Source organism: Salmo salar, chromosome 22 (assembly GCF_965601325.2).
Source record: "Salmo salar chromosome 22, fSalSal1, whole genome shotgun sequence".
Lineage (NCBI taxonomy): Eukaryota > Metazoa > Chordata > Actinopteri > Salmoniformes > Salmonidae > Salmo > Salmo salar.
The window spans coordinates 50,774,476-50,788,678 of record NC_138312.1 but is presented as its reverse complement, the minus strand read 5'-3'; the positions used below and the strand labels follow the sequence as shown (position 1 = coordinate 50,788,678).

Genomic DNA, 14,203 nt, shown 5'->3' with positions numbered 1-14,203 from the left:
CAGCTGATTAAATTACAGAATTAGCAGAGCAGAAACAACATATAACGTAAACTCACCCATTCCGTAAAAATGTGTGCAACCGCGACATTCAAACGAGGCTGCAAAGAAAACTAATGGGTCTGTAGCGACTGTGTTGACTTCAAAATCTGGGGTGTGAACTACGTTTCTATTCAAGCGTTGATCGACATGGTAATGGCTCTATAGTATTGGAGAAAAGTTTAAAAAACTGACCCTCCGTTACATCGTGAAGTGTCATGCCGTAAAGTGCAGCACGCATAAAGCAACTATTTATTTCTTACAATCTCTCTCCACCAGGTGTAGCACTTCTCTCATCGTTTAAAAACAAGAAATGGACAGTGACGGAGGTAAGGGGGATACTTAGTCATTTTTTGCGTCATCACAGTAAGCGATCATGACTCTCAAAGCCGCTGTTTACTTCTGAAGATCACTTTAGCACCGCCCTAAAAACTCGATTCAAATTCGACACAAACCTTCAAATAGGTATGTAATGACACATTATATAAACTCTTTATAGTGTTTTATTTACATTTTAGAGGCGGTAAGGTGATAAGTTGGACAGATCGAGTGAAAAAAAGCCGTTTTCCCACACATCTCCTCTCCTTCTCACTATCACGCATTAGTTTCGCTTCCCCACCCGCCATTTTTAAAAAGACCCGACGGAGCTCATTGCCTTCTTGAATTATGTAGAAACGGGCAGCTTGGAGGTCATGTCATTAATTTTGTTGGAAAGGGGAGAAATTGTGCTTTACAATGGTATTGACATTACAGTTGATCTGGAAGTATTACGTTCTTGGGGCGCTAAAATAAGGTAAATTGTACAGACCAAGGCGATGTACAAAAGTGAGTGAGTTTACGTTACCTTTTCACAAGGTCATCACTAGTTACCACACCAAGTTATAAATCCCACCTATTTCCCCCAAATCCGATTTTTTACCTTAACCATAACCTTTACCACACTGCTAACCTTACGCCTAAACCTAACTTTAATTAAGACCAAAAAACACATTTTTGTTTTCGTGATTTATTACGATATTGACTTTGTGACTGTGGTAACTAGTGGAAACCTCTCACAGGAGCAGAAGGAAAGAGGAAGTAAAATGGGCAATGCAACAAGTTCACAGGAAATGGACCAAACCATTTTACAGTTCAAAGTTCATATTTTCTTATACCAACTCTTATGATCTTAGATGATAGCTACTGTCACGGTTGTCGTAGGAATGAGCGGACCAAAGTGCAGCGTGTGTCGTTCCACATTTTATTTATACTGTGAAACTACGCAATATATAAATAAACTGAATGACAAAAAAACAACAAACCGTGACACAGAGGTGAAACATACACTACTCAAAATTACAATCTCCCACAAACCCAGTGTCACGTCCTGACAAGTAAAGGGGTCATTTGTCATTGTAGTATGGTCAGGGCGTGGCAGGGGGGTGTTGTTTCTGTGTGTTTTGGGGTTTGTTTGTTTCCAGGGGATATGTTCTAGTTTTCTTTTTCTATGTTCATTTTCTATGTGTGGCCGAGTATGGTTTCCAATCAGAGGCAGGTGTCTTTCGTTGTCTCTGATTGGAAGCCATACTTAGGCAGCCTGTTTTTTCCTTTGGGTTTGTGGGTGGTTATTTTCCGTTATAGTCTTTGTACCTTACGGAACTGTCGTTTTGTCGTTTGTTAGTTTTGGTTTAAGTATTCACTTTTATCTAAATAAAGGAAGATGAGCACTATACCCGCTGTGCTTTGGTCTGTCCTTTACGACGCGTATGACAGAACCACCCACCAAAGAAGGACCAAGCAGTGGAAGAAGGAGCAGCAGGAGGAATGGACATGGGAGCAGATATTGGACGGCAAGGGATCCTGGACATGGGAGGAGATCCAGAAGGGATCCATGGGAAGAAGTGGAGGCAGCAAGAGCAGAGCGGCGACGAGAGGAGGCTCTAAATGCACCTAAAGGCAAGACAGAGAGGCAGCCCCCAATTATTTTCACGCCCTGACCAGTAAAGGGGTCCAATCAGAGGCAGGTGTCTTTCGTTGTCTCTGATTGGAAGCCATACTTAGGCAGCCTGTTTTTTCCTTTGGGTTTGTGGGTGGTTGTTTTCCGTTATAGTCTTTGTACCTTACAGAACTGTTGTTTTGTTGTTTGTTAGTTTTGGTTTAAGTGTTCACTTTAATCTAAATAAAGGAAGATGAGCACTATACCCGCTGCGCCTTGGTCTGTCCTTTATGGCGCGTATGACACCCAGGTGGAAAAAATACCCTACTTAAGTATGATCTCCAATTACAGACAACGAGGACCAGCTGCCTCTAATTGCAGATCATCCCAAACAAAACCAACATAGAAATACAAAACTAGAACATGAACATAGAAATATAAACATAGAAAAACACCCCCTGTCACACCCTGACCTACTCTACCATAGAAAATAACATCTTACTATGGTCAGGATGTGACAGATACAGATAGATTTTACTATTACACCAACATAGTCATGGAAACATAATACGGCAATACCACAGTAGATCATTATTTCTGAAATAGAATAATCCCTAAAGTGACCTGATTGACCCAGTCCACTCTAAGATCATCCTGCCCAATCAACGGTGCCAGTCAACAGTAGCGTTGCATGGGTAAAAGCCCTGGAGAAGCCATGCAAGAAACATTCCAGATTACAACCTGTGTCGTGATAATTGCGTTGTTTGCTCTATAACCTGTTAATTCATATGCCTTGCAACCATGATGTAAGACCTAAGGCCGAGACAATAACAAGACACAGTGGCAGAATAAATTCAACCACACCTTTGTTTCATCACAAAACCAGAGAGAAACATCTGTCTGGTGAAGTCCACAAAACAACAGTTACATGACAACAGCATGTTCAAGTAAGTTAATGATTCCGACATTTTCAAACTACTAAACAACTATTGATTAGAACCATGGAGAGTTTTTATTTTATTTCACCTTTCTTTAACCCGGTAGGCAAGTTGAGAACAAGTTCTCATTTACAATTGCGACCTGGCCAAGATAAAGCAAAGCAGTTTGACACATACAACAACACAGAGTTACACATGGAGTAAAACAAACCTACAGTCAATAATATAGTAGAAAAATAAGTCTATATACAATGTGAGCAAATGAGGTAAGATAAGGGAGATAAAGGCAAAAAAGGCCATGGTGGCGAAGTAAATACAATATAGCAAGTAAAACACTGGAATTGTAGATTTGCAGTGGAAGAAAGTGCAAAGTAGAAATGGAAATAATTGGGTGCAAAGGAGCGAAATAAATAAATAAATACAGTAGGGGAAGAGGTAGTTGTTTGGGCTAAATTATAGATGGGCTATGTACAGGTGCAGGAATCTGTGAGCTGCTCTGACAGCTGGTGCTTAAAGCTAGTGAGGGAGATAAGTGTTTCCAGTTTTAGAGATTTTTGTAGTTCGTTCCAGTCATTTGCAGCAGAGAACTGGAAGGAGAGGCAGCCGAAGGAGGAATTGGCTTTGGGGGTGACCAGAGAGATATACCTGCTGGAGCGCGTGCTACAGGTGGGTGCTGCTCTGGTGACCAGCGAGCTGAGATAAGGGGGAACTTTACCTAGCAGGGTCTTGTAGATGACCTGGAGCCAGTGGGTTTGTAAAAGGAGCAGGTTTCTGGGGGCGATAAAATAGTTTCAAGGTATAATGTACAGACAAAGGTATGGTAGGATGTGAATACAGTGGAGGTAAACCTAGGCATTTAGTGATGATGAGAGAGATATTGTCTCTAGAAACATCATTGAAACCAGGTGATGTCATCACATGTGTGGGTGGTGGAACTGAGAGGTTGGATAAGGTATAATGAGCAGGGCTAGAGGCTCTACAGTGAAATAAGCCAATAAACACTAACCAGAACAGCAATGGACAAGGCATATTGACATTAAGGAGAGGCATGCTTAGCCAAGTGATCAAAAGGGTCCAGTGAGTAGTGAGGTCGGTTACGGTCAAGGCGATTCAGACAGCTAGCCGGGCCATGGGTAGCAAGTTGGCAGAAGATGGTCTGTTTTTAGCCACCTCGTGCATTTCCGTCGGTAGATTAGTGGGGTTCCTTGTGGTAGAGGGTAGAGGGGACCAATCCAATTGGCAAATCCAATTAGCAAAAATAGTTATAGTTATAGTGGCCCAAGATAATTGGCCTATTCAGATAGCAGCTGATAAGACAGCTAACGATTAGCTGGCCACCGATGGGCGTTCAGGTTACGTCGCGACGGAGGGGCCAGTTGGATAACTCCCTCGGGCAGATAACGTCAGTAGTCCAGTCATGAAGGCCCGATGGGGCTCCGCATCAGCAGTAAAACAGGTCCAGATAGGTGATTGTAGCCCAGGAGTGGCTGATGGAACTCCTCAGCTGGCTAGCTCCGGAATAATTGATGTTAGCTCCGGGACCGACGTTAGCCAATAGTCACTCGGATAGCAGCTAGCTAGCTGCAAGATCCAGGTGTAAATATCCAGAGCTTGCGGTAGAAATGGCTGGCTAACTTCTGGCTAACTTCTGGCTAGCTTCTGTTGTGGATTTCAGATTTTAGGTAAATAATACTTTTTTTTTAATTGGTGAGGCGGGTTGCAGGAGAGTGTTTTGAAGTTGAGTTTTTAGAAGAAAAAAATATATAAAAAGATATGCGAAGAAAATATGTAAATATATATATACACGGGACACGACAAGACGAGGACAAATGACGTCTGACTGCTATGCCATCTTGGATTAGATAACCACAACTTGCAAAGAAATCAAGCCCTGCCTCCACTATTCCAGCACCATTTCAACATCATCTAATCACCTATGCTTAGTCTACTACAGTGACTAAAAGATAGAAGGACCATTCACACCTGAGCTCGCTCAGTTTAGCTCAACGCTGATTGGCTATTATTTTATAACAAAACAAATTCAAGGGAGGCCAAATGCTCGTTGGCTTCCCTTGCAATCTATGCTACTGGCGGCAACAATGTCATACTCTTTTTGACCAGACATAGATGGGCTACTCATACAGAGACAGAGGAGCGCTGTTTGATTCGCTTGGATGCTTTCTCCTGTGAGATATATTCAGCCTCTTGTGAATTGAAGGAAATGTATGAAACACAGAGAGACGAAAGATACTGAGATATTACGAAATATATTATTATGTATCTTTTTTCTTTACTTCAATGTCAATTTTTGGGTGAAGCCTAGCTTCACTTGGCATCCATGAATACACGCCACTGTGAGTCTAAGTGTCGTACCCCTGGTATATCTAAATAAAATTTTAAAAAATGTATGTGGCGACCCCACTGCAATTCGACTTCACTAGGACATGCTGCAATACACACTTTATGTTTGTATATATAGCCACAGCCACTCTTTTCTACCATTGATGACCAAAAAACAATGAGAGTGGACGGGTAATTGATCTTTATTGTCTAATCTGTCAGGCCTTTCCTTAACATACAATCTATCTCTATCATCCCTTCTTATCTCTAGTGCAGATGGTGATTTCTCCGTGACCCACCTGACCAAGGCCCACCTGTTCCACGACGGGCGCATCAAGTGGGTTCCCCCGGCCATCTACAAGTCCTCCTGCAGCATCGACGTCACCTTCTTCCCTTTCGACCAGCAGAACTGCACCATGAAGTTTGGCTCGTGGACCTACGACCGCACCAAGATCGACCTAATCAGCATGGCGGGCAATGTGGACCAGATGGACTACTGGGAAAGTGGCGAGTGGGTGCTGGTGGATGCCGTGGGCAACTACAACATCAAGAAGTACGAGTGCTGCCACGAGGTCTACTCTGACATCACCTATTCCTTCATCATCCGGAGGCTACCGCTGTTCTACACCATTAATCTGATAGTGCCCTGTCTGCTGATCTCCTGTCTGACTGTCCTGGTGTTCTATCTGCCCTCTGACTGTGGAGAGAAGATCACCCTGTGTATCTCTGTGTTGCTGTCTCTCACCGTCTTCCTCTTGCTTATTACTGAGATCATCCCATCCACCTCACTGGTCATCTCGCTCATCGGGGAGTACCTCCTCTTCACCATGATCTTCGTCACCCTTTCCATCAGCATCACCATATTCGTGCTCAACGTGCACCACCGCTCGCCGCGCACGGACACCATGCCCCGCTGGGTGCGCCACGTCTTCCTGGACGTCGTCCCCGGCTTCCTGTTCATCCGGCGGCCTGCCGTGGTCAAGGACAACAGCAAGAGGCTGGCGGAGGCCATGCAAAAGAGGGCCACGCTATGGGGTGAGATGGAGGCTGAGCTGGAGGCCAGCTTCCCACCCACCTCCCCCCTGGAGGTCCAAGAGATCCTGGCCCGCTCCCCTTCTCTCTCCATGGGCCGATCCATGGAGGGTTCCCTGCCCCCCAAGTTTCCCCAGCAACAGCAGCAGCCCCTGGACAGATCCCCCAGCCAGTACTCTATCCTCCCGGAGGAGCCGACCACCTCGTCCCAGCCAGGCTGCTCTCCTCTGTTCCTCCACCCTCTCTTCCTGCCCAGGGACAAGCACCACATGGCCAGGCCCAAGATGCGCTCCCTCAGCTTACAGTACGGCCTGGGTGAGAGGGAGCAGCCCCAGACCAGCGTCCGCTGTCGCTCACGCAGCATCCAGTACTGCTGCCTGCATGAGGAGGTCTCCTCCATGCGTAACGGCATGCAGCGGCCTCTCTCTCAGCACCCGTCCCTGATGGAGGAGAGGAAGCAGAGCTGCTCAGCTGTCTGCAAGTATCACTCAGGCCTGGCCAAGGAAGCCAAAGCAATGACCAAGGACCAGCGGCTCCTCGTCTTATCCCCGTCCATGAAGATGGCCATGGAAGGTGTGCAGTACATCGCAGACCACCTCCGTTCGGAGGATATCGACTTCTCTGTAAGCAAGGGTGTCATCATTAACATGTAAACTGAGGAGGCAGGTCTATGAGCACAGACCCAGGCCCCTTCAGTTTATCTACAGTATTTGCTCTCTGAAAATAGAGAATATGGTGCGTCAGGGCACCCTCAGTTTTAGCTATTTGTATGCTGAAGATACATATTGTTTATTTCTACCCATAATTATTTCAAAGATATCAAAAAAGATACATGACACAAAACTCAATCGGGCTTTACAGTTATGAATGCCAGTGGATAAGGGACTTGGCATTTGCCGCACAATGCCATATATTTCAGAGCGCAATGCTGTATTCTGTACTTCAATGGTGAACAACCTGAACCGTAGGAACACAAATTCTATCAATTTCAATATTTCAACAGTGATTCATTTTGTGTACGAAGTAACTAAAAACTGATTTCTGTCATTATTCAGGTGAAGCAGGAGTGGAAGTACGTGGCTATGGTCCTAGACCGGATCTTTCTGTGGTTGTTCATCATGGTGTGTATCCTGGGGACCCTCGGACTCTTCGTCCCTCCCTGGCTGGCTGGAATGATAGACCTATCTTTCTGACACCAAACACTTCTGAAGCCATTGACCCTATGCACACTCAAGTTGTACAACTGATGAACAACTCATTTGGCACAATGTTTTTCTGAACAACATGAATTACACAAGCATTGTGGAGACACTGCACAATGATTGTGTAAACATTTGTGTGCAGAAAATATCAGTTGTATGACAACCATTGTGTGTGTCAAATACATTGTATACTGCTCAAAAAAATAAAGGGAAAACTTAAACAACACATCCTAGATCTGAATGAAAGAAATAATCTTATTAAATACTTTTTTCTTTACATAGTTGAATGTGCTGACAACAAAGTCACACAAAAATAATCAATGGAAATCCAATTTATCAACCCATGGAGGTCTGGATTTGGAGTCACACTCAAAATTAAAGTGGAAAACCACACTACAGGCTGATCCAACTTTGATGTAATGTCCTTAAAACAAGTCAAAATGAGGCTCAGTAGTGTGTGTGGCCTCCACATGCCTGTATGACCTCCCTACAATGCCTGGGCATGCTCCTGATGAGGTGGTGGATGGTCTCCTGAGGGATCTCCTCCCAGACCTGGACTAAAGCATCCGCCAACTCCTGGACAGTCTGTGGTGCAACGTGGCGTTGGTGGATGGAGCGAGACATGATGTCCCAGATGTGCTCAATTGGATTCAGGTCTGGGGAACGGGCGGGCCAGTCCATAGCATCAATGCCTTCCTCTTGCAGGAACTGCTGACAGACTCCAGCCACATGAGGTCTAGCATTGTCTTGCATTAGGAAGAACCCAGGGCCAACCGCACCAGCATATGGTCTCACAAGGGGTCTGAGGATCTCATCTCGGTACCTAATGGCAGTCAGGCTACCTCTGGCGAGCACATGGAGGGCTGTGCGGCCCCACAAAGAAATGCCACCCCACACCATGACTGACCCACCGCCAAACCGGTCATGCTGGAGGATGTTGCAGGCAGCAGAACGTTCTCCACGGCGTCTCCAGACTCTGTCACGTCTGTCACGTGCTCAGTGTGAACCTGCTTTCATCTGTGAAGAGCACAGGGCGCCAGTGGCGAATTTGCCAATCTTGGTGTTCTCTGGCAAATGCCAAACGTCCTGCACGGTGTTGGGCTGTAAGCACAACCCCCACCTGTGGACGTCGGGCCCTCATGGAGTCTGTTTCTGACCATTTGAGCAGACACATGCACATTTGTGGCTTGCTGGAGGTCATTTTGCAGGGCTCTGGCAGTGCTTCTCCTGCTCCTCCTTGCACAAAGGCGGAGGTAGCGGTCTTGCTGCTGGGTTGTTGCCCTCCTATGGCCTCCTCCACGTCTCCTGATGTACTGGCCTGTCTCCTGGTAGCACCTCCATGCTCTGGACACTACGCTGACAGACACAGCAAACCTTCTTGCCACAGCTCGCATTGATGTGCCATCCTGGATGATCTGCACTACCTGAGCCACTTGTGTGGGTTGTAGACTCCGTCTCATGCTACCACTAGAGTGAAAGCACCGCCAGCATTCAAAAGTGACCAAAACATCAGCCAGGAAGCATAGGAACTGAGAAGTGGTCTGTGGTCCCCACCTGCAGAACCACTGTTTTATTGGGGGTGTCTTGCTAATTGCCTATAATTTCCACCTGTTGTCTATTCCATTTGCACAACAGCATGTGAAATTTATTGTCAATCAGTGTTGCTTCCTAAGTGGACAGTTTGATTTCACAGAAGTGTGATTGACTTGGAGTTACATTGTGTTGTTTAAGTCTTCCCTTTATTTTTTTGAGCAGTGTATATCAGTTGTGCAGACCTGAGTGTGAACAGGGCTATGGAGGATGTGACCAGTGGACAGGAAACCTTCTCATTCATTCATTCATTCATTCATTGTGAAAGTGCATTTGTAGATAAAAAGTGACACATAAATGTTTTGGCGATGCTTTATTTTCCAGGAGCCAGCAGAGTGGTAACTGCCAAAATAATGAAAATAATTGAGAAAATGTGATATACAAAGTATATTGATAGCAGGTGCTTCCATACAGGTATGGTTCCTGAGTTAATTAAGCAATTAACATCCCATCATGCTTAGGGTCATGTATAAAAATGCTGGGCAGGCCATTATTTTGGCTACCATGGCTATGCCCCCATAGAATGACAATGCTCCCATCCACAGGGCATGAGTGGTCACTGAATGGTTTGATGAGCATGAAAATTATTTAAACCATATGCCATGGCTTTTTTAGTCACCAGATCTCAACCCAATTGAACAGTTATGGGAGATTGAGACAGCGTTTTCCATCACCATCAACAAAACATCAAATGAGGGGCCTCCCGGGTGGCGCAGTGGTCTAAGGCACTGCATCACAGTGCTAGCTGTGTCAGAAGAGAATCTGGGTTAGAGCCCAGGCTCTGTCGCAGATGGGAGGCCCATGGGGCGGCGCACAATTGGCCCAGCGTCGTTCGGGTTAGGGCGGGTTTGGCCGGCAGGGATATCCTTGTCTCATCGCGCACTAGCGACTCCTGTGGCGGGCCGGTGTGGCTGGTTTCCGGGTTGGATGTGCATTGTGTCAAGAAGCAGTGCGGCTTGGCTTGGTTGGTTTCGGAGGACGCATGGTTCTCGACCTTCGCCTCTCCCGAGTCCGTACGGGAGTTGCAGCGATGAGACAAGACTGTAACTACTACCACGAAATTGGGGAGAAAAAAGGGCTAAAAAAAATATATAATAAAAAAAAACATCAAATGATGGAATGTCTTGTGGAAGAATGGTGTTGCATCCCTCCAATAGAGTTCCAGTAGAATCTATGCCAAGGTGCATTGAAGCCGTTGGTGTTCCCTTTATTTCAGCATTTACCTGTATCTCTACCTGATACTATGCAGGATATCTGGGGAAACAATAGGAATACTAAGCAAATAAAGTTGTACAAAATGATAGTTTATAAAGAGCTTTAATAAATCATTAGAGCATAATTTCTAACAATATTTAAGCTAGTTTAAAACACAGAGCCTTAGGCTAAGTTTACAAAGGCAGTCCAATTCTAATCTTTTGTCCAATTATTGGCAGTGATCTGATTGGTAAAAATATCAGAATTGGGCTGCCTGTGTAAACGCAGCTAAAGTAGCCTAGATGGAACATATTTTAATATCCAAACAAGGAACCTTATTCTTTAACAGAAGAGAACAGAGGATAGTGGCTCCGTCCGGTAACAGTGGGTGAAGGTAAATACTGTACATACCCTTGGAAATTAGGTCTCAACAATATTCCTCTACTTCTAGCATTAAGTCATTTATACCTGAAACGTATGCCTATTCAATCCAGCTGTGCCCTACAATAGCTACTATGTGCCGTAGGTGGTATTTTCCTAAAGCTGTAAGGTTTAACGTACTCTTAAATCTTGTTGTAATCGACACATTTTCACATGTTGACTTTCATGTTTTTATCCTCTTTCTCTGTGCTGTAGTGGTGTTGTTTTTGCACTTGCAAGAAAACTAAAATTCAAATTCACAATGCAAACATTTTTCCCTCTCTTGAATGCTGTTGTGATTTCTTCAGGGTCATCTTACGATTGAAACATCTACCACAATCATTGTGTCAAATTAGCAATAGTGAAACATTTGTGCTTCTTCAGTTTCTGTAATGGAAAAGATCTTTATGAAGAAATCCTCCAATTAAGGAAATACCACCCAATTCTTGAAATTCTTCCACTGATGGCCTCTTAGCCTCTACAGGATTACTGGCAACCCCAAAAGACACTGAGAAGTTTGTACTCTGGATTCCAAACGCTTGATAGAGCGGCTCAGTGAATGTGGTCTGAAAAGTGTAAAGGTGGGTCATTGTGTCAGAGGAGACCTCATAGAAGGAGACAGTTCTAGCAGGATGGTCCAAAAAAACTCCTACTCTCTTGTTTTGCTCAGATAGTTTTGGGGGGAGGTTATTTTAGTGGTTTCATTATTGTAGTCGGCAGAGTCATGGTACTTAGAGCAAGACACCAGGAATTGTCATTGGATCCAAGCTTACAGACACGACCATTTCCTTTTCTGCTGATTCCTTTATATGCCACTCCTATGACAGTCAAGTGCCCACTCCCCTCTGCCCGCCAGTAATGGCGCCCACTCAGACCATCTGTACACAGCACCTGTGGACAGTCAAATCTCTCGGGGTGGTCAGTTTCCTTGAGACAGAGATAGGAGTCTGCTTGCTGTGTTTAGGTCTAGAGTGGGCTCACAGGCATCTGTGGATGAAAAGAGAGGTTAGAGGGGAAATAAGCTGGATCAAACCAACGTGTCCGTGTGTTTAAGTCACGGGTGGGATCTGAACTATCTCATCACTAAAGTGTCTTACCTCCACTACATTTACAGGAATAATAAATGTGTTATTTTAGTACATTGACCAAAATAGATGAGATGTTAAAACAAACAAACATACATACACTTCTTAAGCAGCTGTGGTTCTATCCAGATCTCTTCAGTATGGTCCACACTGTGGCAGAGGAACAGAGAGTGAGTGAGTGAGTGAGTGAGTGAGTGAGTGAGTGAGTGAGTGAGTGAGTGAGTGAGTGAGTGAGTGAGTGAGTGAGTGAGTGAGTGAGTGAGTGAGTGAGTGAGTGAGTGAGTGAGTGACAAGGAAACAAGTAAAGTGTTGCCATTGGAATTACTGAAGGTCAGAATTCAATGTTGTGGTTCAAATAGGAGAGAAATATGCATACGAAAACATGCAAATGAAAAGATTGGCACAGATTTACTGCACTAACTTGAGATTACAATGGGCCTCATCCAGTTTAGCAGAAAGCAGCTTCACACCTGTGTCTCCTGGGTGATTGAAGCTCAGGTCCAACTCTCTCAGGTGGGAGGGGTTTGATCACAGAGCTGAAGCCAGAACAGCACAGCCTTCCTCTGTGACTTTACAGAATAACAGCCTGCAGAGAAAAACAATTCTGGGTTTTACAACTTGACTGAGGCTGGTGAGAGCTGAAATATGAACCTATCTTTTCAGAGATACACTATTGTTAAAGCATTTATATCTACATGGTATCCAGCCAGTGCATTCAAATAGGGTAGGTAAGAGAACCACATATCACAGTCATTGTAAGTACAAACTTTCTTCAATAAAACATCTATCAGAGAAATCAGAGCAAGTGAGGGAAGACAAGTGTTAGAGCAAGAAAGACAGTAAGGTGTTTAATGATCTAGGGCTATATGCCATCAGATTGACATCCGCATAGCTTTGTTTTGGCGGTGTCAAAGGTGGAACTGCGTTAGAGCTGTCAAATTCACAAGCAGCTCGTTGCGTTACCTGATCACAGACACTGCCATTGGATACAACGAAACCACACCCGACTATAATCCGACAAATCCCATGCAGCCGCGTTACAAGTTCAAACACTCAAATTAGACTGATATGCATAAATCCCCCCATCCAAATGAACATGAAAACATGCATTAGCCTCACATCAATGGTTTGACATTGGAGAGTCATTAATTCTAACATCGATAGAGCCTACACTTTCTAGCGCCATTTTGAACTTCTAACACAGTAGGAATAATAAGAAAGGGACTGGTTTGTGACACACAAGAGCAGCTGCTCACCGATATGTCACCTCATACCGCAGTTACACCTCTAACGCTGGTTAACGCTCGATCTGACTGAATCCAGGCCATAGAAATGTACAGTATGTTCATAAATACTGACCTCAGTATCTCTAGTCTACAGTTTTGATGCCTTAGTCCAGCAGAGAGCAACTTCACTCCTGAATCCTGCAGGTCATTGTGACTCAGGTCCAGCTCTCTCAGGTGAGAGGAGGTTGAGCTGAGAGCTGAGGCCAACTCTTCACAACAGTCTTCTGTCAGACAACATCGATTCAGCCTAAATGAGAGAAATAATAATATTATAACACACTAGGCAACAAGTAGCCATAAAGAGAAAAAAATCACAAAGTAATGACTGACCTCAGTTTCTCCAGTTTACAGTGTAGGCTCAACAATCCAGCAGCAAGCAGCTTCACTCCATAATCCTTCAGTCTGTTGTAACTCAGGTCCAACTCAATAAGAGATAAGTTAAGAGAGACCAATATTTCACAAGACTCCCATGTGATGCCACAGCCAGTAAGTCTATAAAGATGTGAGAACATACCATTGAAACAGGCTGGGATGAACTTCCCAAAAACATAAAGATCATCTTTAGCATTAAGATCATTGTTCGTCCATTTTTTTCCAGTGTACTTAAGATGATCTTAATGCTAATTATGATCAACGAAAACAGAATGCATTAGAGCTTGCTCTTAGGCTGAAAATTAACTTCAAAGGAATAGTTTGGGATTTTGGCAACGATGCCCTTTATCTACTTCCCAAGAGTCAGTTGAACTTGTGTAACCCATTATTATGTCTCTGTGTTCAGTGTGATGGACGTTGCTAACTTGCGTTAGCGCAATTCCTAACTTGCGTTAGCGCAATTGCTAACTAGCTTTAGGGCAAGCAAATGCTACTGTAGTTAGCATTGGCCTCTAACTTCCTTCATACTGTACACAGTCATACAAATGGTATTCACAAGTTTAAGTGAATCCTATTGTATTCGGTGTCTGCTGAGTAGGATCTGTCCATAATAACTTGATCTCATGCAACCTGTTGTTCTGATAAAAACATATTTAAGTGAAATGAACACAAACACACAAATGGTTTAGGGGTATTAGGTCTCTCAGCATACATACATACATACATACATACTAGACTAGAATTTTTCAGATTTCATCGTTTTCTGGTATGTGTGAGTTTAGTCTTGACTGAA

General features: G+C 44.2%; 1 protein-coding gene and 1 long non-coding RNA gene across 2 annotated transcripts; one reads left to right on the top strand and one right to left on the bottom strand.

Moving 5' to 3' along the window:
- Positions 1-413: 413 nt before the first annotated feature.
- Positions 414-10,950, top strand: LOC106583646 (neuronal acetylcholine receptor subunit alpha-4). The gene is made up of 3 exons (XM_045705792.2): positions 414-501; positions 5,501-6,884; positions 7,317-10,950. The coding sequence occupies exons 2-3, from the start codon at positions 5,646-5,648 to the stop codon at positions 7,452-7,454; spliced, it is 1,377 nt and encodes a 458-aa protein (XP_045561748.1). The 5' UTR covers positions 414-501; positions 5,501-5,645; the 3' UTR covers positions 7,455-10,950.
- On the bottom strand, positions 10,723-13,517 carry LOC106583649 (uncharacterized). Its single transcript, XR_001323577.3, has 5 exons — positions 13,369-13,517; positions 13,112-13,285; positions 12,223-12,338; positions 11,853-11,902; positions 10,723-11,654 (listed from the first exon to the last, which is right to left on the bottom strand). It is a non-coding gene; the product is annotated as an uncharacterized LOC106583649 (long non-coding RNA).
- Positions 13,518-14,203: the final 686 nt, after the last annotated feature.